Source organism: Embiotoca jacksoni, unplaced genomic scaffold (assembly GCF_022577435.1).
Source record: "Embiotoca jacksoni isolate LCO1_2020_lvr unplaced genomic scaffold, fEmbJac1.0.p SCAF_2, whole genome shotgun sequence".
Lineage (NCBI taxonomy): Eukaryota > Metazoa > Chordata > Actinopteri > Embiotocidae > Embiotoca > Embiotoca jacksoni.
This window is the reverse complement of record NW_027185340.1, coordinates 16836830-16858426: the sequence shown is the minus strand read 5'-3', so window position 1 is coordinate 16858426 and position 21597 is coordinate 16836830. Positions and strand designations below refer to the sequence as shown.

Genomic DNA, 21597 nt, shown 5'->3' with positions numbered 1-21597 from the left:
ATAAAATACAATCAAACACAAAAGCTGAAGCGAAAAAATAACATATATCGGTCTGTTTTTGTTACTGTTACTGTTACAGTTTTTATTTTATTCAGATGTTGTTTGCGATTTAAGTAGTGCATTTCTGTGAGCTTCCTGTAGGTAGATAAAATAATCCGGGGAAATGTGTCTGCACTGACACTATCTGTCCTGCAACTGGAGTCAGAGAGGAAAGCACAGGCTCTCGTTTTAATAAAACAGTGTGATAATAAATCCGTGATTTCTTTCCTACCCGGATATAGCTGGAAAATTACGTTATTAATGTAATGTTACTAAATTATTGAAATGTTTTTTTACTAAATTCCTCTTAGAACAATGATTCAACAACAATTAATAAGTAGCAGTCACTTAAATTGATCAAACTAACAGAATATTACCCTAATCAGCTGAAATGATAATAATAATAATAATAATAATAATAATAATAATAATAATAATAATAGATGTGGTTTACAAGACTGCAGCAATAGAGAAAAATTTTATATATTTTTTGTCTTATCCAATTTCAATAAAAGTCAAAGAGGCTTGGAAATCTGGAACAATATCTATTCAGCCGATGATTAATTGAATAAAAACGGCGACACTTAAACCTGAAAGAATATTATTGAGAAACTTGAAGATGTCAGTTCACAGATTCTTCCCATCCAGGAAGAATGGGATAAACTGGCCAAACCCATGTGTGCAAAGCCTGTAGTGACTTACTCAAAAACAAAATGAAAATTAGAGCTTTTAGTTTTAAAAATCTTAATAAACTTCCACAAATGTGTTATTATGGGTTACAGAGTTGAGGCTTACGATGAAAATGTAAATTTCATTCATTCACATTAAATATGAAACCTAATAAAGTGAAAAAAAAGTGAAGGGGTCTTAATACTTTAGAAAATGACTATGATTTGATCGTGAAAACAAAATGCACAGTAAAATACATTTTCAAACTTTAAAGAGTAAGTTACCCTCTGGGAGAAGCGCTTGAAATAGCTTATGATCTTTATCATGATATAAAACACCCGAACACTGAAGAAATCATAAAAAATAAGGTAACAAAAAACACTTCTTAAAAATATTTGGGAATACAGATCTTTATTTATTTTGCATAAAATAAATCACTGGCAAACCCACAAGACACTTCCCAAGTGATCAATTTAAAAGAAGAAGAAGAAGAAGAAGGCACTGTGCTTTAGATTGAAGGAAGCAAATTGAAAATTGGAGTTAATATCAAGACTTTTATCGTATAAGTTTTGTAAAAAAGTAACACACATGGGTGAATCGAGTGTTTATAAAGAAATTTAGAAACTCCTTAATCATTAGTTATTGGAGATAAAGTTTTAGCTGAATTTCAGGAGCAGGACCACACCTCAACCACTCCCCCACTTCCGGCCACACTTCTATAAATATCCATCCACTCTAAACATCGGCCTGTTCACGCGTTCTGCATCCCACCCTCCCTCCCTCTTGTTAAACCGTTTCACTTATGGTTATCATGTTTCATAGCCTTTATCCTTCCGTCCCACATGGAGATCTCGGGGATATGCAAGGCCCGGGAGCCGCAGTGGATCCTCGACTAAGCCTTCCCCCAAACCGCGAAACTCTCACCCTGGCTTAATCTCCCCCAATCAATGAAGGTTCGCCCCCAGCCGAGGTGGGGTCCTAGGTAGTGAAATACTGTTAGAAATGTTCTTATGCGTTAAGAATGAATGATGAATTTGTTAGGGGTATGTTTATTATTCATTTCTGTATCAAATTTGTTTCATAACCAGATATACTGCTGTTTAAAGATGTGATGGAAACAGCTTGCTTGTCTGTTTAAAGAAATTACAACAATAACAACAACAACAAAAAACTGAACAGACGTTTGTTTGGACTGTAAATCCAAAATATGAAATCACTCTGTTTACTATCTCTGTTGCTCCAATCGACAAAATGCAAACAGAAAGTAGACCTGGAGTTGCTTGTTTACTTGCACAGGCTCGTTTACCAGAACACCTGTTAACTTTCAGTTTCTATTTTAAGCCGTGATAAGATTTGTTAACTTGATTTGGCCATGCACACACAGACAGTCTTTTGCTACCACATGATTTCCTGGAAAAGAGCAGGTGCTTACCATCAGCCTGCCTTGAGTCACAGTGTTCAGTACTGTTACATAATGCAAAACATCTAAGCATGAATTTATTTTGGCAAGTCTTCTATTCTTTTCCATTCACTGATTTCTAATTTCACAATCACTCTATAGTATGATCAAAAGAATCACTTGAATGTAATCAAATATTCAGGATAAGCATGAGCGTCGTGGAAGATAACAAACATTGTGGGGTTGGCCATCTTGTCCACAACGCTGTCGTACATCTGAAGGGATGTCGCGCCAGCCTTGGGCGGTGGTGTGATCATGCCGCTTTGTCCAGTGGTGAAATCCCCCGTCAGAACTCGGCAGACGTACATGAACTTCTCCTGGTTTTTATTTGGCTTGGAGTAGGTGTCATGTTCAGAGTACTTGGCATTGACAGCAAAGTATGTGCCGTTGCCATAAGCTGCAGCTGAAAATGAAATCGCAGCAGAAAGTCAATGAGATGTTCTGTCACATTTTCGCATAAGTTTATATTTGTAAGTGCAAATTATGTTTTTTGTCCACAACTAAAAGAAAATGTCTCACTTTGATTATCTACAATGCTGTAATAAATAGTGGAGGTATCATCATGTTAGCAAAACAAACTCAGGAAAATACAAGTTTTCCATTGGAAAGTAAATCCATTAAATCAGGAAGGTGCTTTATGTAGACTGCATCTCCTGAAGAAAATGTGCTTATGGCAGGGGTCTCTGACAAAATGAAAGTGTCAGAGAGCCACTCATGTTTAGTTACATTAATTCACATAGCTGAGCTCCACCCAAACCAGCTGAATAACCTTCTTTTATGTGAATAACAACAAATTCTCCCACAATCTACTCGGAAGTGGGTCGCGGGCTACTGGTGGTTCTCAAGCTACGGGGTGGAGACCCCTGGTTTATTGCTAGTAACTTCTTAGAAACAATTTTGTTATGACCAAACAAGTGTAAAAAAACAGATTTAATTGTGTGTTAAAATTGTTTTTTGAAAAGGACGCCGTGTAAAGCAAAATTCAAAATCTGATTACGAGAGTCGATAAAAAAAGTGGAGACCGCTCCTGTTGCGGGTAAACGGTAAGTAGCACCATGACATGCACAGAGCAATGGGAAGCTATAACCTGAGTTACCATGAGCCTGAGTTACATAGTTTTTGTGAGCGCTGATTGGGGAGCACAGAGATTTCACCATGCACCACCCGAGAATGTCAAAGAAAACCCACCCGGTTGTACTCCTGACCTGATGCACGTTTTTCAGTTTTGGACAGTGACGTTATTCCCCCCCATTTAAACACAAATTTCATGGTTATCGATGCGTTTCAAGGGACTCCATGACCGATTTCCTTAATTTGATGCAAAATTTGATCTGGGCTCAAGTCAAAGTTACATATCAATCCGACCCTTCAGGTTAATCTCTCTGATTTCCTCCTATAACTGTCAGTTATGATAAAAGCAAAAAACACTCACCATTCTTTCCTGCGTAACTCCTGTTGAACCCATGCATATTGATGGTAGGTACAGTGTCTTCACAGGTGCCATGGAAGAGACGTTTCTCGTTGTTCTTATGACCATTTGTCTTCTCCATGAGACGCTTCTTCACCTGTAGACTCTTCCACAATACAGGGTTCTGGATCCTCTCGATCTAAGAGGACAGAAAAGTACATTTTTCTGCTAAGGGCTCATCCCCAATGCTTTCACAGCCATTTCTTTGAAATGCACATTAAATAAATTAGATTTACAGCATGTGCGTCATTAACTGAACTACAGGAATTTGGCAATTGATTTCTCCTCTAGTAATCTAACTTGTGTTTTCAATAAATATCTACCTTACCTTGTGATAAATAAGACACTGGAAGAGAGCAGGTTTAACACTACCTTGGTGACGGTTCGTGTGCATGAGGCCTGGAACAGTTTCAGGATCTCATTGTGCTCTGGTGTCCCAGCTGCGATGGTGACGACATGTATCAGTGTGTTGGCTGGAATGGGAACCCAGTGCTCAGGCTCATCTTCATCTAGTGGCAAAACAAGCAGGTTCAATTTTACCAAATCGGTCGCATTAACGCTAAAGGAGATGTAACTGCTTTTTTTTTTTTTTTTTTTTTTTTTTTTGCAAGGACTTCGAAGCAGAATGAGAAACAAGTTCCCATCTATTCATGAAATACCTTTTAGTCTGTTGATTCGCTTTATCTGCAGGACAGATCCCTGGCTGTCAGTGGCTGGTCCGCTTGGCATGTTGACAGTGTAGTCTTGACCCTGGATTTTAACTGTTACTTTTAGATCCCCATTTTTCAATGCTTCTTCAAGCTGGAAGTTGGTCAGTGGATCCACACTCTGAAAGGCAACCCCCTGCTGCTGGTACTGCCAGTCTGCCATTAAGCCTGCCTGCTCCACTTTGTTCTTCAGCTCATCCTTGTCTCTTGCCATACTTAGAATCTTATTGATCTCTCTGCTGGCTTCTAGCACATCCTTGTGGAGCCCTTCTATGGTGATTGAGCCCTGGTTCAGCTTGCTTTCGATCCCTATGGCCACATCCATGGTCTTCTGGATATCAGCAATGCACTGGTGGTCCGCATCAGACAAGCTGAGGATGAAGTTGTCATTGATGCTGACACTGTTTTGTTCTTGGGATATGAGCTTTTGGATATTTTGCATGGCTGAGATTACGTTAGCCTGTGTGTCACCGCAGATGTGGAAGCAAGTTGGGTCCACTTTCTGAGGCACAATGGAAAAATCTGACTTTTTCTGTGGCTTGTCAGTACTATCACCTACAAAGAACGCTACAAGAAAAAGTTGTATTACATACATTAGAATTTAACATCCAAAACACATTAAAGAAAGAGGAATTTACAAACACATTTTTTTGTATCTTTGTACATACATTTGATTTTTCCCCAGATCGTTCCATTATCCTTTGAGTCATCGGCTCCTCTCTCTTGCATACTAGTATGGAACTCCTTCAGCATTTGTTTCTGGAAAATAACTATCCGTACTGTTGTGAGGGCGCTAGAAGGGTTTTGGCTGAACACGTCAATCACCGCATCCAACATGGCATCCGCCACCTGCTTAACCTGTACATTGCCTTGACCTAAAAAGGAACAGTATAGATTAAAGACAAAGGCAAAAAAAAAACATTATCTGAATAGAAGTAGGTTGTAAAAGACCATTTAAAAAAAAAAAAAACACAGACACACATCATAGAGGTTGCCACGACTACGACATGCTCACTGTCCCTAACTCCCAAAAAATATTTCCCTTAACTTGTCTGTGGAAAGACAGAAATCGGAAGAAAACTTACGATCTATGAATTGATTGTAATTTAAAACACTAAAACAACAACAAACAGGATATGTTTGGACATATGTCAAGACTATTAAAGTCTCACCTGTGCCAATGGCAGGAAATGATACAGAGGTGTAGTTATTTGCACACATTTGGAGTGCATCTTTCACAGCCTTGTTGATTTTTACTTGGTCCGACTGTCCAACCAGATGGAGGATCTTCTTACAGTTGAGTTTTCCTGCCTGCGTCATTATCATGCCTGGATTGGGCTGGGCACCTAAAGGTGTGAGAGTGGATCTGAATGCCTTCGAACCGTGACAACCATGAGTGTGTGTACTTAAAGCACACTTGCTCTTTTGAAAAGACAACCATATCCTACGACTCCAGAATTGGGTTAATTATTAATTCAGTGTTCATGTTATTACCGGGCAAGAATATTGTTATACTGTGGGTGGTGTCTAGCTCTGGGTTACGGCGTCATGAAATTTTCAAGTGTGTGTTCTCATACCGAACATTAAACATTCTTCTGCAACAGCTGGACCAGCTGCCTCCAGAATAGCCTTGGATACTCCTGGAGAAGGGAAAGATGAAAACATATAAAACATATAGACAGACATAAACATAAACCAGAGGAGCTTTTTTTTTTACTGTGGGTGGATAAATTTGTATGTATATTTATTGTTAAAAGAGATTGCAGTCAAATACATTGCCTTACATTAAGTTTAAAGTGTTATCATCACAAATAATATGTAAATCCAACCACAAGAACCACAAGCAAACTTGAATTTTAGTGTGGATTAAATACAAATTTGAATTACTTCAACTAACTTCAATATTTCAGTTTTTCTATCATTTACCTGACTTAAGATTGAACTTTTCATTGGTGGAGTTGACAACAACATCAGAAGTCTCCTTGGTTATGTCTCCTGTGACAACCTGTACAGTGACATTTCCCATTTTTGTCTCGTGCATTCCTGAGCTTGATACAACCTTGGAGAAGGGGCCCGCTGTCAGTGGACACAAATTAAGAATTAACAGCAAATACTGTTGTTGCAAAAAGTTCAGCTTTCTGTTAAAAACTTTAAAATTTTAGTATTTATAAAATTAGCAATTAGGTGGCAGACACAAATACACTATATTTTATAGTATTGTAATTCTAAAAAGCATTTTTAATGACAGCAAACTGAATCCGTACTGATTGGTATCAATGCATTTTAATTGCATGTATGGACATAAAAAAAATGGTGCCTACCTGGACTTTGTGGGGAACTCGCTGACACTGACCCACCTGAGGCACTCGGGAACTTCTTCTGAAATTCGTCACTAAACTCCTGGTGACAGAATCAGAGAGATCATCTACCAAAACACTCATAAATATTTCACCAAAGTAAAAGGCTAAAAAAATATACTTGACAGTGCTGCTCTTGACAGTGAGATCTTACTGGTTGATTGTGCCAATTTGTGAACCAATCTGAGCATAAAATTGCTTGAAGGCTTGTTATCTTTCCTCACCTGGATAGTCTGTGTATCTCCTGGGTAAAGGATAATCATGACCTTCTTCAGATGCTTCGGTTGTTTGCTACTGCTAAAAGCTACAATTGCATCCAACATCACAGAGGCGACGAGGTCTTTTGGAAAACCCAAGTTTCCCGTGCCAATGGCTGGGAAGGATATGGAGGTCAGACCATCACCTTCTGCTTTGCCCAAGCAATCCTTGAGGATCCCATTCAAGGTCTAGAGGGTAACGCATAGAGACTATAAATATCTAAATGCAATATGTTGCATTTAGTGATAATTTAACAGTGACCTCAAACTGAAAATAGCTGAAAGCAATGTGTTATAGAAATTAGCATGATATTGTTTTATTGAGGAAAAAAAAACATTGAATAAAAGTCAGATTGTAAAGGTCATTTAACAAATGCTATAAATGATTCAATAATTTACCTTTTCAGCCGTGCCTTGTCCATTGTCCCATTGAGGTGAAACTGAATGAAAGACGAACCGGCTCTTCAGCTTGCAGCCGTCAGTGACGATGACTTCACCAACATTTGCACTGCCACTCGGTTTCTTTGCATTTACCAACTGCTGAAGATTGGTTCCAGCCGCACCCAGAATGGCCTTTGAAACTGCCCCTTTGTTCAGGTCAAGATCATCTGAAATACTATTCACGACCACCTCCGTCTAAAATGTGTGACAAGACTGTTATCAGTTGTGTGTTCTTTCTTTTTTTATAATATCTTTGTCAGATAACAGAAAAGACAGAAATCAGTGCTATAAGAGTCGGTCAAGTCTCAGATGAATTCAGTAATAAGGGTACATCGGAGCTAGTAGTCAATCTCTTCAGGGTTTCGTGGTTTTGTAATTGTTGCCATCAAAAAGGTGGGGGTTTTTTCAGCAGCTTTTCTCAAAAATTAAGATCCAGTTTGCAGAGTTTGGGTAATTCTTGTCATTAAATGGTGGAAATTGACAAAAACTTCAAGTCGAGTATCTTTTTTTTCTTTTCAACTCTTCTTAATAAGAAAAGAGTCACATGTAATCACTTCCGAAGATGATTTTTTTTTTTTAAATCATGGACTCAAAGTCACAAAAAAATTCTTGAGACATAAATGTGACAAAGTTTTACAAAACAGACAATCTGTGACTACAATATAGAAAACATGGGCTAAATCTTCTCTGAAAATAAGTACCTTAAATGTTTTTTTAAATCATATTTTACACATATTTTGTGCAAAAAAAACCAAAGTGCAATCTCTTACAACTGTAAGGTAATTTCACATTCAGATACGGATTAGATTGATGCAGGGAGGTGTGATTATTTGTGGTCTAATTCTGACATTTCTGGCTTTGGAGTACTTTTATTGCAAAGAAATCTTAGGTATTTTGCAAAATTGAAAGCTCCTGCAAATGTTGGGGAGATTGTTGTAATTTGCATTAATGATTTTGATGGCAAGATCATGATTACCATGAGGGACTGAATAGTCAATGCTACATATGATAGTAGTCTGTAGTCCCACTGTAGAAATATTTTACTCTGAAGCACAAAGAAGAACAAAAAAAAAGTATAAATTACCGTGGTAACTTCTATGTTTCCTTTTGTAAGAGTGATGTCCAAGCCCTCTTTGGTCTGCACACGACACAAGAAGGATCCAGATCCAACACCCTTCACAAGTGGAGATTTGATAGGTATTGCAGGTTTGGTTTGTTGAGATTGACTGACACCATGACTTCCAAACTCCTGTATGACAGCAGCCTTCATAGCCTGAGCAGCAACGTCGTCATTGTTCACAAAATGGATCTTCTTCAAGGTGTTGTCTTCAAACCTCTCATCACAGTATTCCTTCACGGCCTTGACGATGATGGCAGCACACAGCTTGAATGGAAAGCCTTGGCCGCTGCCGATGGCAGGAACAGCCACAGAGATGCAGTTGTGCCCTTCAGCAAGGTTTAAGCTTTCTAGAACAGCTTTTTTCAAAAGTGCCTGAGCCTTTTGGGGTTTAGCTGAATCAAACTGTGGTGCCACTGCATGGATGATTTTGTTACAACTAAGCTGCCCTCCTGCACCGGTTATGACACAGTTTCCTGGCTTGAGTTTTTGCCCGGAGTTGATTAGTTTGTTACATTGATCCTGCAACTGAGGGCCAGCAGCTTTCAAAAGTGCTTTTGCAAGACCTCCACTATGTTTCAGGTCTGGAGATAAAGGACTGACAACAGCATGCACTGGGTAACTGCACATATTTGCTTTGCAAACAGCTATTTCCACTCCATCGGATGTTTGAAGTTGGTATAGGGTTTGTACTGTTGTAGGCGCCAAGTTGTCCTGTCCACCAAGAGTTTCATCAACCATCCGGACCAGGCAACCAGTACTGTTCTTTAAAGTGGAAACAAACATAGCTCCTTTCTCCTTGAACAACTTCTTCACTCCAGGCTTGGCGACTTGTAAACGGTCAAAGAACACAGAAGAGACCAAGTTTTCAACTGAGGTCTTGCTACTTGCCACATCCACTCTTGAACCACTCAGATGGATGGCCTCCTTTCCATAAGACACCACCACCTTTCCTTGCAATTGGTCCACCAAAGATGTGTTATGATTTTGTATGTATTCAATGATGGTATTGGACTTGACCACTACAGTCTCTTCAACTTGAGCATTTTGTGTCAAGAAGTCATTAAGTTTACTGCTCACTTGTTTGACTCTATCGTTGTGGCCTGACACCACGACTTGTTGACCAGTGATGCGAATTTGAGTTCTGCTGGATGGCATACTGTTGTCATTCTCGAACTGACTGACCAGCAGCTTCCACTCGGGCTTACCTAGGACATTAGTGTCTTCAACATCAATGTATTGAGATATGAGCAGCCGTCGCAGGTGGTCTTCAGCATCTTTCAGGTTCTTGTCAGAAACAGCGAGGAGCTGCACCTTGTAAGCACTGATTTCAAATGCTGCTTCGATTCTGTTAGATGTGAAAAAAACTTCTGTAAGCTGCTCTTGTTGTTCATCCCTCAAAAATTCAAGCAGGAAGTCATGCACTTCTACGGTCTGTCTTTTTAATGAAAGCACTGCGTCAAGTAGAGTTTGCTTCGCTGCCAAAATCTCCTGCTGTAAGCCTTCTACTTGCAAATTTGGACTCCCTCCCTCAAATGACATTTTGAGCTGTGGGTACACTTGCAGAAGCCTGTTCTGAAAACCGTCTTGACACAGGAGGTGGAAAACTGACCGTGTCACCTTGATCTCACATGTTTCGCTCAATTTCTCCCTCTTCGCCCTTTTCACAATCTCGTTGATGACTTCAGAGAGAGTTTTCTCTAGTCCGTTGACATCATTCACAAGGCCAACCACATGTAGGACACCTTTGGCTTTGTCAGGCACTACAAGCACACCTTTGTTCGGTAGAGCCTGATTGATCTCCTTCTCAGACTCTTCCCACACCTCGGACTCTAAGACAAACTTCAGGGATTTGAATTTTGACACTGCTTGAGCAAAGACTGACTTTGCAGTATCCGCCCATTCTTTGATGAGGGCTTTAGCATTTTTTTGCTCCAGTAGGGAAGATTCAGGGCTCAAGCACACAATAGGTTTGGCGAGGTTTACGCTGCAGAAGTGTTTTTTCAAGTTGCTATGAACTGTCTCAGCTGCTGATTGATTTTGAGTTAGGTATCTCCAGACAGGATCCTCAATGGGTTCAGAGATGGCAGCAGGAAGTTTCAGCGAAGGCTTGTCTTTGCCATAGAGGACGATTCCCAGAGATTTATAAAAAGGATAAACTCTGATCTCTTTCTGCTTGATGTGGTGCTGCTTCTTCAAGATTTTCTTAACATCTATGGGGAAAAAAAAATTCAGAATAATTGTCACAGTCTTGAATTAATATTATATTGCCAATCACTGATGTGTATTATGTTGTATATTTTTTTGCATATACTGTACATTTAAATTTTGGTGGACTAATATATCATAAAGGAAGTGTAAGTGAACTACCTTGGGGGTCTTTAAATGTGATGACAGCAGACTCTTCCATTTTATTCAATGTGACATCTTCCACATCGGCCCCTTCACCCTCAAAATGGAGGCGGAGGATAGCGTCACTGAGATTTCGATCGTCTTCGACGACAACTTGATCTGTGACTTCCAGAGGTCGGGCTGATAACTTCTTTTTCATGAACGTGCTGTGTTCGGTGCATTTTGTTATGAAGTCAGCATTTTCTGTGAAACAGTGATAAAAAGGTTAAGGCATTTTGCTGAAAACTCAATAGCATCCCTTTAATGTTCATTGTTCTTTTAATGAAATGTAAACCAGTTTGTCAGGTTCTATTATCAGTGACCTATTGGGTAGGAAGTGTATATTCTGACATGTACACGTAGACTAAAAGCAGGGATTTTAAACTGGCTAATAGTATTTGGGATGCGTTGCTTTTCTGTTCTGCCTAGTTTTGGTCGAGAACAGTTTCATGTTATGTAATGTTTATATTAACTAGCACCAATCATGTACCTTTTCCACTCTGAAAAGTCACCACGGCAGAGTTGATGTCGCGAAAGACCTCCAAAATGAAGTTTTCGTTGGCAGATGGAGAGTCATAATTTTTCAAAATGCTTTCCACCAGCATCTCCAAATACTCCTGGTTCAGCACCTGTGGAATATTTTCTATGACAGTCGAGGTGGAACGCAGATCTTCATCTGCTGTGTCGTCATCTCTGCCTTCTGCCTGGTTCTGGACTTTGGCAGTGGGAGTCACAGCAACGTCTGCTGTTAATAAGACATGAAAGCAAAGTGAGTAAACACACAGTTCTTATTGACAGACCATATAATAACTATAAATAATTTGCTATACAGATAAAGTTTATTATTATTATTATTATTATTAATAATGCTAAAAATCAGTCAACAATGAATAAAACCTTCAAAAAAATGTTTTTCTGTGGTTAATAGAGGGTTTATTTTACTGCATTAAACTGAAGAGGTGTCTCCATGAACTGAGTGGAGGAGCACGTGGGTGAAAGCGAAAATGAAACGAAATATCTTTCCAAAAAAAACTAACATTTGGGTGCATTGCCCCGGTTCAAGCTCAGTATTAAAGTGTAGCAGAATGTTGTTTCAAAACAAACATGAAAACATGGAGGGAAAAAAAAGTCTGTGTTAAAATACACTGAACTTTTTCTGTTGAGCTCAGTACTTTGACTGCATTAAACTGAAGAGGTGTCTTTTTACAATGTGTTGCGTCAAGCATGTAAAGATTGTAAAGCTGTCACGTTAATCAAATAATCCACCCAACTCCACAGCATCAGCTACCACAAGTAACTGCAACGTTGTGCAGCAATGAATGCAGGTTGTTTAATAACTATATAAATATTCTGTATATAATAATATATATAAATGCAAAATTAGCCGTTGACTATATGGACCAAAACATATTTACAGTATAGTTTCCAACTCTTCACAGAAAGAAAATCGGAACAGGACACTGAAAAATAAAGCTATTTCTCTTTGTATTATTACTCATGGATTGTATAAAGTGAGAACGCCTGTGATTTGTGTGTTATGAGACTGTAAATATTATAATTATAAAAAAAACGGTTACAGTATTGTCATAGTAAAGTGTCTTTTTAGTGTTTCTTTTAATCAGTACTTACATTTCTTGTTGCCTTTGTCAGTTGGAGCATCCTGTGTTGAAAAAATAAAATGACAGTTTAGTCGTCTTTCGTTTGGATTACACTGATATGTTGTGTTCATGCCACTGATCTAAACGGCAGCGTGTCTGAAAAAGAAACCAGTCGAACAAACCGTCAGCTTTGTGTCGATGAAATAGCACATAAATAGTTTACAGGTGTTTTGTATGGTGGTTTAAACCTCTATGATGTCCATAGAGCAGCAGTGGTGAAAAGTAACTATGTGCATTTTACTCAAGTACTGTACTGAAGTGCAATTTTGAGGTATTTGTACTTCAGTGTTTCCATTTTATGCTGTTTTATACTTCCACTCTGCTACATTTCACAGTAATTTATTAGTCGGAGGGAACAAACCAGTACTTTTACTTTCATATTTTAATAACATTTTACTGCTAATACTTGTGATACTTGTGTACTCTCACTTAAGTAGGATTTTTGATTGTAATGGAGTCTTTTTACATTGCTGTACTGGTACATGTACTTCAGTAAAAGATCCAAATACTTCCCGCAGCACTGTACAACAGGAACTGAAAAAAACAGAAATCACAGAGCGCAGCCCCACCTCGGGCCTGATTTACTAAGATCTCAAATAAAGGGTACTAAATTGCGCTTTCCTTCCAAAAGTTTGCACATTTTTTTGCACCTGTTTTGCGGGTGATTTGTTCAGAGTAATTGCGTTATTGAAGTAAGGTGCAAATTGCTGTATTTAAATGAGGGGTTTGCATGTGTTAAAGCGATTCCAGCCATGGAAAACACAGAACGAAAAGGAAAAGGAAATCTGATCCCATTGAATTTAAAAATAGAAATATAACAAGAACAAAACGATATATTTTTCCCTCTGACATTTCAAAAATGTTTCCACGGGTGTAAAACCACGTTCACTACGTATTCTTTGGTTTCTCTGCGTCTCCTTCTCACCACTATAAGAGCAGTCGTCTCTCCATATTTGCGCATCTGATTAATAAATGCCTTTCAGTCGTACTAAAATACACAACAATCACTTCTCCTATTTCTACTTTCAGGTTTAGTAAATATCATTGCGAGTGCTAAATTTATGTATTTGCATGTTCCCTCACAGTATTTTGCACCTTCAGGTAGAAACGCCCGATATTACATATGCATGCGGGCAAACACGCAAAATGGACAACCTGTGTTAAATTGCACATTTGAAAGACTCAACCATCACGGCACGTCGTCAGTAGATCTGCTTGGATATTTTTTTGTGGGTGGTGTGAAGTTTGCATGTGATTTTACTCACACACCCCTTTCATAAACCAGCCCTCTGGTGTTCATGATGACTCGTGACTTTCTGGAAGATATAAACCGTTAAAGGCCAGCGACTCACTTTAATCAGCGTCCGAGTTTGAATATAAAAAAAAATAAAATAAATAACTCGTTCAAGTCTGACAAGAGGTTCAAAGGTCCCCAGCAAATACAGAACTTAGATATCATTGTGATATCATGGGGCACTAAGACATAACAATTACTGAAATAAAAGCAGGTTTTAATTGCTCTGTAGCCTCATACAGTACACAGGGCTATTATAAATGGCGATACAGGAGCCCCATCAATATTTGTTTCAATGCCTGTAAGATAAGCACAATGGGCCACAGAGTACAAGCACTAATGCAGTAATATAAAAAAAAATACTTCATACAAGTAAAGTGCTGGCTTAAAAAATCCTTCATAAAAATTATATTTGTCTTAGCAGCAAAATGTAATTGAAGTATTAATGTAAAAGTACAGGTGAAAAAAAAAAACCATCAACTCTTCAATGATTTGGATTATTTATATAATAAAAGGAAGTAAAAAGCCTCACGCTGTTAAATGAATATAGTGGAGTAAACGTTAAGTTTCCCTCTGAGTATCAGGTAGTGTAACGCAAAGCATACCTCGAACATGCACTTAAGTGGAGTACTTGAGTAAATGTGCCGCGTTACTTTCGATCACTGCACAAGGAAAACATTTGCTGGCAATTTTTTTTTTTTTGGTCAAGAGTCACAGATTTTTGACCAACTTCTAATAACTTTTGGCCGTTACCTGAGCGTCTGTGGGTACGCGGACGGTCATCGTCAAAACCCATTTATCGGAACTGATTTTATGGGTCGCTTTCCCCAAAACATTTCGCTGGTCTGTGGGGGAGAAATAAAAATGTTACTTGTTTTTTTTTTATTATTATTATTATTATTATTATTTTAACGACAAAACGAAGCGCCTTTCCGGCCAAAACTTACCCTCCTCGTTGCGGAAGCGCAGCGTCGCTGTCGTGCTGCCGGAGTCATAGTCAACTTCACAGTCGCCACCGTTGGACTTCTTGCTTTGGAAATACTTCACGAGTTGGTTTTTTAATCTCGGGATGTCGTTTTCTTTGAACTCGACGAGGAGAGGATACGAGTACGCGGCGGCCATCGTTGCGAACCTGAACTCGTCTGCCGCGATACTTTCACTTTTGTTTCCCAAGAAATGAAAAGGTTGACGCAGAAACGGGGGGAGGGGGTGTAGCTGAAGGCTGGGCATGGAGTCAGTTGCACGAAGAAATAAAATACCGAGTTTAAACTTGGCTGGGATCCTGAGAGACTGTGCGCAAAGGTCCGTCCTTTTATTGCTCGTTCACTGACTGGTTTTCTTCGGTACTTTCCAGACGACAGTAGGTGAGTTCCTCAACCGCGTCCGCACAATAAGCTTTAGTCTTTCAGATGAAATGCACGGTTGTTGTTTTTTTTTAATTCATGCGAAAATGTTCAACTCAGATGAACAATAACTAGAAAACTTTGTTTTTGATGTTTCGTGAACATTGTGTGGCAGGTTGCGCGTGCGAATATCAGAACAGTAAATTAGAAAAAAAAAAAAAAAAAAATGGCGACCAGAAGCAGAGAGGCAGACAGAAAACATGGGTTTACTTCACATCTCTCGCGTTTGACTTGTAGTTTATAGAAGTATATAAATTAGTTTTTTTTTTTTTGGGGGGGGGGGGGGACAGAAAGCGTCGGTATCGATGCAGTGCAGTCCAGAGGTGGTTCAAGGATTTTTTTTTTTTTAGAGTTTAGGTGAGTTGAGGTGGTGGTGTGTGTGTGTGTGTGTGTGTGTGTGTCGCATACTTTTTATTTTTACTTTCAGCATGTACTGCAGCCACCCTTATATGGTATGTACTGTTGCATTCAGTGTGCATACAATTGGGACATTTGTCATAAAAGTGCACCTTGACCTTTGACATTCTTGGTCACAATCGATGCGTGGCATTTTAAGCAGAAGGAATAAATGGTGCGATTTGTGAAAACATATTTGGAGTAAGCGGGAAACAATACATGAGAATCTGGCCATGAAGTGTTTGTTGCCGAGTGTAATCAAGTTAATGGCCCTACTTTGATTTATTGATAAAAACCTGTAATGTTCCCTATCGTGTAAATGGTGACTATCCTGCAGTTACGGTTTGATTATTTTAACCTTCAGTCGTGCGTAATTCTTGCATCTTGAGCTCCAAGTATTTATCAGGATGTCTGAGCATCATCACTCGTTCTCGTCTGGCGTGTGTTGTCTTGATTCCCTGTGAAACTCGTTGGCCGTGGGGTTCGTGCTGTCTTGAGATGCGATGCCGATGTCAGTGTATAACTTTACTAACGCAAGGTGTTTCCACAGATCTGTTCAGGAACCATGGCCAGTAAACATGATATTCCTCTCACTGGATCTTCAGTCAACATTGTAAAAAAATGTGGACCCGCTCTGAGTGATATCCTGAAGAGCAAATTTGGATGTGGGGCCACCTTCAGTGGCGTGGATTTTGAGAGAGATTTGAGTATTGCGCCGCAGAAAAGCTCATATGTTGGCCCCGACAGGAGGTTTGGTTTCACGCTGCACTCAGGCGTTGAGGTGTCTGTGTGGAAGGCTGATCTCACCAACTTGAGTGTGGATGCTGTTGTGAACGCCGCGAACACCGACCTTCAGCATATTGGCGGCCTCGCTTGGGCTCTGTCCAAAGCGGGTGGTCCTCAAATCCAACGCGACAGCGATGATCACATCAGAAAAAATGGTCCCCTACTTACAGGAGACGCAATAATCAGTGCGCCCGGGAAACTACCGTGCAAGAATATAATCCATGCTGTAGGTCCACAGCTGTTAGACCCTTCTTACGTTTCCAGCGCTGAACCATTTTTGGAGAAGGCCATTAACAGCATTCTTGACAGAGTTAAGGAAAATAAACTGAATACTGTTGCCATTCCTGCTATAAGCTCTGGGTTGTTCAACTACCCCCTGCCACAATGCGCCAACACCATAGTCAAAACTGTGAAATGCTACTATGAAGGGTTTTTTTCCAACATTGGACATATTCCAAAAGAGATCCTTCTTGTGAACCATGACGACCTCACGGTCAAGGAAATGGAGAGGGCGTGCCGTGAGATACTAGCTCCACACCTGGCCGTGCCAAACAGCCAGACGACGGCAAGCAAAACCAGGAGCGCTGCCAAAACCTCAACACCCACTGTCCAGATCGCAAATGTCTGTCTGACACTGATGAAGGGTAAAATCGAGGACCAGCCGGTAAGAATCACTACTGATTCTTCATTACTTTGTGAAAAGATTCGTTCCCTGTTTTATGAATGGCTGTTTGTACGGACATTTGTTTGATTAAACAGTACGCGTAAAAGTTACATGTTGTTTGGGGGGATTAAAGAGGATCGGGATTTTTGTGGGCGCCTTTTTGAATACATGCCAATTATTTATTATTCGTTTTTTGAAATCTTGTATTGTTATGGTCCTTTTTCTTTTTTGCAATCTCAGACAGATGTCATCGTAAACACCGCATCACCAGACCTGAAATTGAGCACTGGTGAAATCTCCAAAGCTTTATTGCGGAAAGCTGGGCCGGAAATTCAAACTGCAATCAAAAACACTCCTCCAAAGGGTTTTGTCATCCCCACACCATCCTACAAACTACCATGTAAAGAGGTGTATCACACTCGTTGCGCAGATAGAGGGAAACATGGAGCGGAGAAGGTACAGTACGAGTCTGTTATAAGGCAATTCATTCAAGAAAATCTCTCGTCTAGTCGGATATATCCAAAGATTTAATAGGCCAAATCTCCACAAAATGTTGTTGAACAGATAGCAATAATTAATTGCTTAATTCCATTTCACAATGGCGTGTTGTCTTAAATAGTGCATGTTTACCAGTAGACTTAACAGTTCCTTGTCAAGATGAATATCAAAAGTAGCTCAACTGAAAGCTTATAAACACACACCATTTAGAAAGTAACTATTACTATGTATTATTTCTGAGGTTTGTCCATTTCTCCACTTGTTTGCTTATTCATCTATCATAGGTCCTTCGGCAGTCAGTGTCGGAATGCTTATGGTTAGCAGCGGCAAGTTCTTACAAGTCAATCGCCTTCCCTGCAATCGGCACCGGAAACCTCAACTTCACAAAAAAGGAATCTGCACGGATCCTGTCAGATGCTGTGAACCAATTTGCCCAAAATTCTACCCAAAAGATGGACGTTTACTTTGTCATATTTCCTTCTGACCATAGCACATTTCAGGTTGTATTTCAAATATTTCCTCATGATCGTACCAAATCCATTATGTCTTAACACCAACGCATCTGTAAGATGGAATGTGTTTACTGTGGTGTGAAACACTCCCTGAACTGAGAAATATTTACTGGGTTTATCCAGTTTAGTTGCCAATGCTACCTTAACTTAGGAAAATGCAAGCTTTGTGAATTGTCTCGTACTAATATATATATATATTAATGACCTTCTCTTTCCAGGCCTTTGAGGAACAAATGAAATGGCTCCAGGCTCCTCGCGGCCCTACACCCGGTAACAACACCAATATTTCAGTTCATTACACGATTAATCGAGACCAAAGTTACCTGTGGAAGTACCTGAGGGACTTGAAGGCTGATGTATCGCACCACGTGAAGCACTGCAGGGCCGACAAACACAGTAAAAGAACCTGTCCTGACAAGGCTTTCTGTTCCAGTCTTTGCTTACCTTGACGCTGCAGTAGTGTAAACTCACTAGTTTGCGAATTAATTCGTGCGAAATTTATTCATCGCTGGCTTTAATCTCAAAGTGCATGAGGGGCAATCAGAGTTTTCTAAAACTGTTCCTGTTGTGTGCGAACAAAGTGGAGCAGTGTAATGTGCTTGTAGCAGGGGGAAGCTATACTTCATTGCAAGTTTGACACTAATTAGATGTGCACCTTCTGCTCTGGTTCGTGGAGAAATTGCAGATGCACCTGTCAAACACGGCAGAATAGTCTTGTACATATGTCAAGACTTTCATACAGTTTGGCTGATGTATTTATCCTGAAAGAGACATTCTCTTAGTAATAACATGCAGGTATCACAAGTCAAATTTAAAGGAAAAAGCTTGGCTGACGTTCCTGGTTACTCCTCGGATGTTTCCTAGAAAGCTGTAAAACGAATGCATAAATTATTTCTTTAAGAATAGTGCTCTTGCGACGGTCATTTTGTCTTTGTGTCTTTTTCAGAAGCATCTGAGAAGAGAGATCCGTTCCCCAACACCAGAACTCCAACTCCCCAGATCAGCCTGACTGGACCCTCTGTCGAATCACTATTCGAGGCTGATAAATGGCTCCGTCACCTCTTTAAGTCCTCTGGCACTATTGAGATCTACAACAACTTCATCCAGCACTTCAGTCACAACGACTACGTCCAGCTGTCTCGTCTGCAGCAGAACGGCGTTTCCGTCGAGGAGTTCTTTACAGCCGGTCACGCATGCATCACCCTGAACGGGCCTTCGGATGAGGTTGCAGTTGCTGCGTTGCAGGTGGAGGCCATGCTCTGCAGCGTCCAGAAGGATTTTGTCGCCGAGGAAGAGGGTGAAATGCTGCTACTGTCTTCTGCTGGTAACAACATGCCCTTTGAAAGAAAGCGAGTTGATCGCTCGACCCAAGAGTTCAAAGACAGAGCCGCTGCCTTCCAAAAACAGGGGCTGAGGATATCAAAGGTACAGTATGTTTCATCACAGCATGTTTGAGGTTATGACTATAAAGTCATTTGGTTTGATGTCACAGTTGGATTTTTTATTTTTTTTTTATTTTTATTTTAACCTGTTAGTTTTGTTCTGCCTCATAGATAAGCGCTTTCTAAATGGTTCAAACTAATTTGTTTCAGATTCTGTTTCAAGTAGCTGCAACCGTGTGATGTTGACCAGCGAGTTATTTCATTTTTTTTTTTTTTTAGTTGGACAAAGTGGAGAACTCTACACTGCAGCTGCTGTTTAACCTCAAGAAAAACCAGCTGCAGTGCCACGCACCTGAAGAAATGTTTCAACGCGTACCTGCTCAGTTCTGTGAGATGGTCAGCCATGTTGGATTCCACGCCGAGTTCGCACCACCTGAAGGTACGATAGTGATTCCACGAAAAAGCATTAATGATAACGTTCTTGAAATACAGAATTGTTACTGTTAATAACAGATAACCAATACGATAACAAAAGACGTAAGAGAACAATACTTATTGATCTACCTCTGGATGCAGACCCAGCATATGGAGAGGGGATCTACTTTGCTCGTACAGCGAAGAAGGCCATGGAAGTGTGGAAGGGGAAACAGGAAGAGTATCTGTACTTCGTGGAGGCCGAGGTGCTGACAGGAAGCTCCGTCCCTGGCAGACGAGGTCTTTTTCTGCCACCTGCTCTGGAGACAGATCCGCTACGTGTGCATGACAGTGTGAGCGGAGGATCTGATATCTCCGTCATATTTAGTGGTTATCAGGCTCTGCCCAGGTACATTATCACCTGCCAGAAGTGAAGAGGGTTTTCCTCACTGATTCCTCCGGCTGTACTGTGTTCAATCGCACCGATGCAAGTTCTTTGTTTAATTAATCTAAAATAATCTCACAGACCCTCTCTGGGCATGTCCAGAGATCTAAGGGGATTCAGATTTGAAAGATGATTTGTTTCTCGTGAATTTTCCAGACACACGCGATTTAAAACGCTTAAATTGACATTTTCACCTCCTCGCTCACTAAAAATTACAGTCTATGCGTGTGCAAATGTGTTTCTTTTCAACAGTTGAAAAAAAAAAAAAATCCTAATCGCTGACATTTTATTCTTAACATATGCACAATGCAGGCTTTAAGATTCTTCATCAAAATTGTGTAAATTTGGGATCGGCTTACGAACTAATCGTGATGTTACGAATCCCCCTCGCAGGAACAACTTAAACTCAGACTTAAGGTCAATTCAGAGTATTGGAGAATTGGGAAAAAAAAAACATTTTAGTATTCAAATCTGAACACGTCGTTCTGTTCAGTGAAGGTCAAGTAAAATTGACCAGAACAGACTTTTGAATGGGGAACTTCAGTTGTATTTTAATGAATGTATTTACAATTAGAAAAAAAATGCCTGCATTATTCTTTAAAACCATAATATAGAGATAAGTGACACAGTATAACAGAGTAATCGCTGACGTCAGTTTTTTTTTTATTTTTTTTTTTTAGAGCTGAACATTACATAACTGCAGTGATCGAGTTCTTTGTTTTGAGTTTTTTTCCATTTTGATTATTTCATTATAATGTTTTTCTTTTTGGATTATTAACATGTATTAAATAGCCTAATACTGCAAATAATCATTAGTACATCAGTCAAAGACTCAACTTTAAAAATCGCTTAAAAATATGCTTCTTTCTTTTACATTGTAGTTTGTTTAGTTGTACCACGCAATATCATATATTCATTTTGTTTTGAGGAATATCATAATCTATATCAATAATCTAACTCTTTACATAACAGACTAAAATCTTTCGTGGACAAGGAGGGACATAGAAGCAGAATTACAAGTAAATGAGTGTAGCCTGCAGCATTTGTGTGCTTGATGTTGATTTCTAAACTTTAACAAAAAAATAATCATTGTGTTCTTTGTTTGTTTGAAGTATAAAGAATGATTTTGTAGCCGATTGTAAATCACCAAACAAGAGTATGGAAACGTGTTGTTCAAATAAAGATCACAGCTCTTAATATCTGTCCAGTGTTGTCTACAAGTAAGATATATTTGAAGCTC

At 39.5% G+C, this 21597-nt stretch overlaps 2 protein-coding genes across 3 annotated transcripts; one reads left to right on the top strand and one right to left on the bottom strand.

Moving 5' to 3' along the window:
- Window positions 1–1102: 1102 nt before the first annotated feature.
- On the bottom strand, window positions 1103–15087 carry parp14rs1 (poly(ADP-ribose) polymerase family member 14-related sequence 1). Of its 2 annotated transcripts, none has more exons than XM_069154791.1 (17): window positions 14805–15087; window positions 14611–14702; window positions 12535–12565; window positions 11396–11650; window positions 10885–11109; window positions 8482–10727; window positions 7356–7592; window positions 6924–7145; window positions 6664–6742; window positions 6269–6418; window positions 5920–5982; window positions 5515–5688; window positions 5011–5217; window positions 4295–4909; window positions 4008–4144; window positions 3600–3774; window positions 1103–2570 (listed from the first exon to the last, which is right to left on the bottom strand). In XM_069154791.1, the coding sequence occupies exons 1-17, from the start codon at window positions 15085–15087 to the stop codon at window positions 2284–2286; spliced, it is 5478 nt and encodes a 1825-aa protein (XP_069010892.1). In that variant the 3' UTR covers window positions 1103–2283. The 2 variants fall into 2 exon arrangements, with proteins under 2 accessions (XP_069010892.1, XP_069010893.1); XM_069154792.1 differs by having other exon boundaries at window positions 11396–11647.
- Window positions 15088–15126: 39 nt separating this feature from the next.
- Window positions 15127–21554, top strand: parp9 (poly(ADP-ribose) polymerase family member 9). The gene is made up of 8 exons (XM_069154793.1): window positions 15127–15221; window positions 16207–17106; window positions 17347–17562; window positions 17889–18104; window positions 18335–18386; window positions 19063–19541; window positions 19778–19937; window positions 20075–21554. Exons 2-8 carry the CDS (start codon window positions 16222–16224, stop codon window positions 20344–20346), a joined length of 2280 nt encoding a protein of 759 aa, XP_069010894.1. The 5' UTR covers window positions 15127–15221; window positions 16207–16221; the 3' UTR covers window positions 20347–21554.
- The last annotated feature ends 43 nt before the right edge of the window (window positions 21555–21597 follow it).

Excerpts from the sequence above, each read along its gene's own strand:
- parp14rs1 (XM_069154791.1), bottom strand. The coding sequence starts at position 15,087 with ATGCCCAGCCTTCAGCTACACCCCCTCCCCCCGTTTCTGCGTCAACCT. Across the intron at positions 11,651-12,534 it reads TGACAAAGGCAACAAGAAAT|CAGACGTTGCTGTGACTCCC; the intron begins GTAAGTACTGAT and ends TCTTATTAACAG. Across the intron at positions 7,593-8,481 it reads GAAACATAGAAGTTACCACG|ACGGAGGTGGTCGTGAATAG; the intron begins GTAATTTATACT and ends CACACATTTTAG.
- parp9 (XM_069154793.1), top strand. The coding sequence starts at position 16,222 with ATGGCCAGTAAACATGATATTCCTCTCACTGGATCTTCAGTCAACATT. Across the intron at positions 17,107-17,346 it reads GTAAAATCGAGGACCAGCCG|ACAGATGTCATCGTAAACAC; the intron begins GTAAGAATCACT and ends TTGCAATCTCAG. Across the intron at positions 18,105-18,334 it reads CTGACCATAGCACATTTCAG|GCCTTTGAGGAACAAATGAA; the intron begins GTTGTATTTCAA and ends TTCTCTTTCCAG.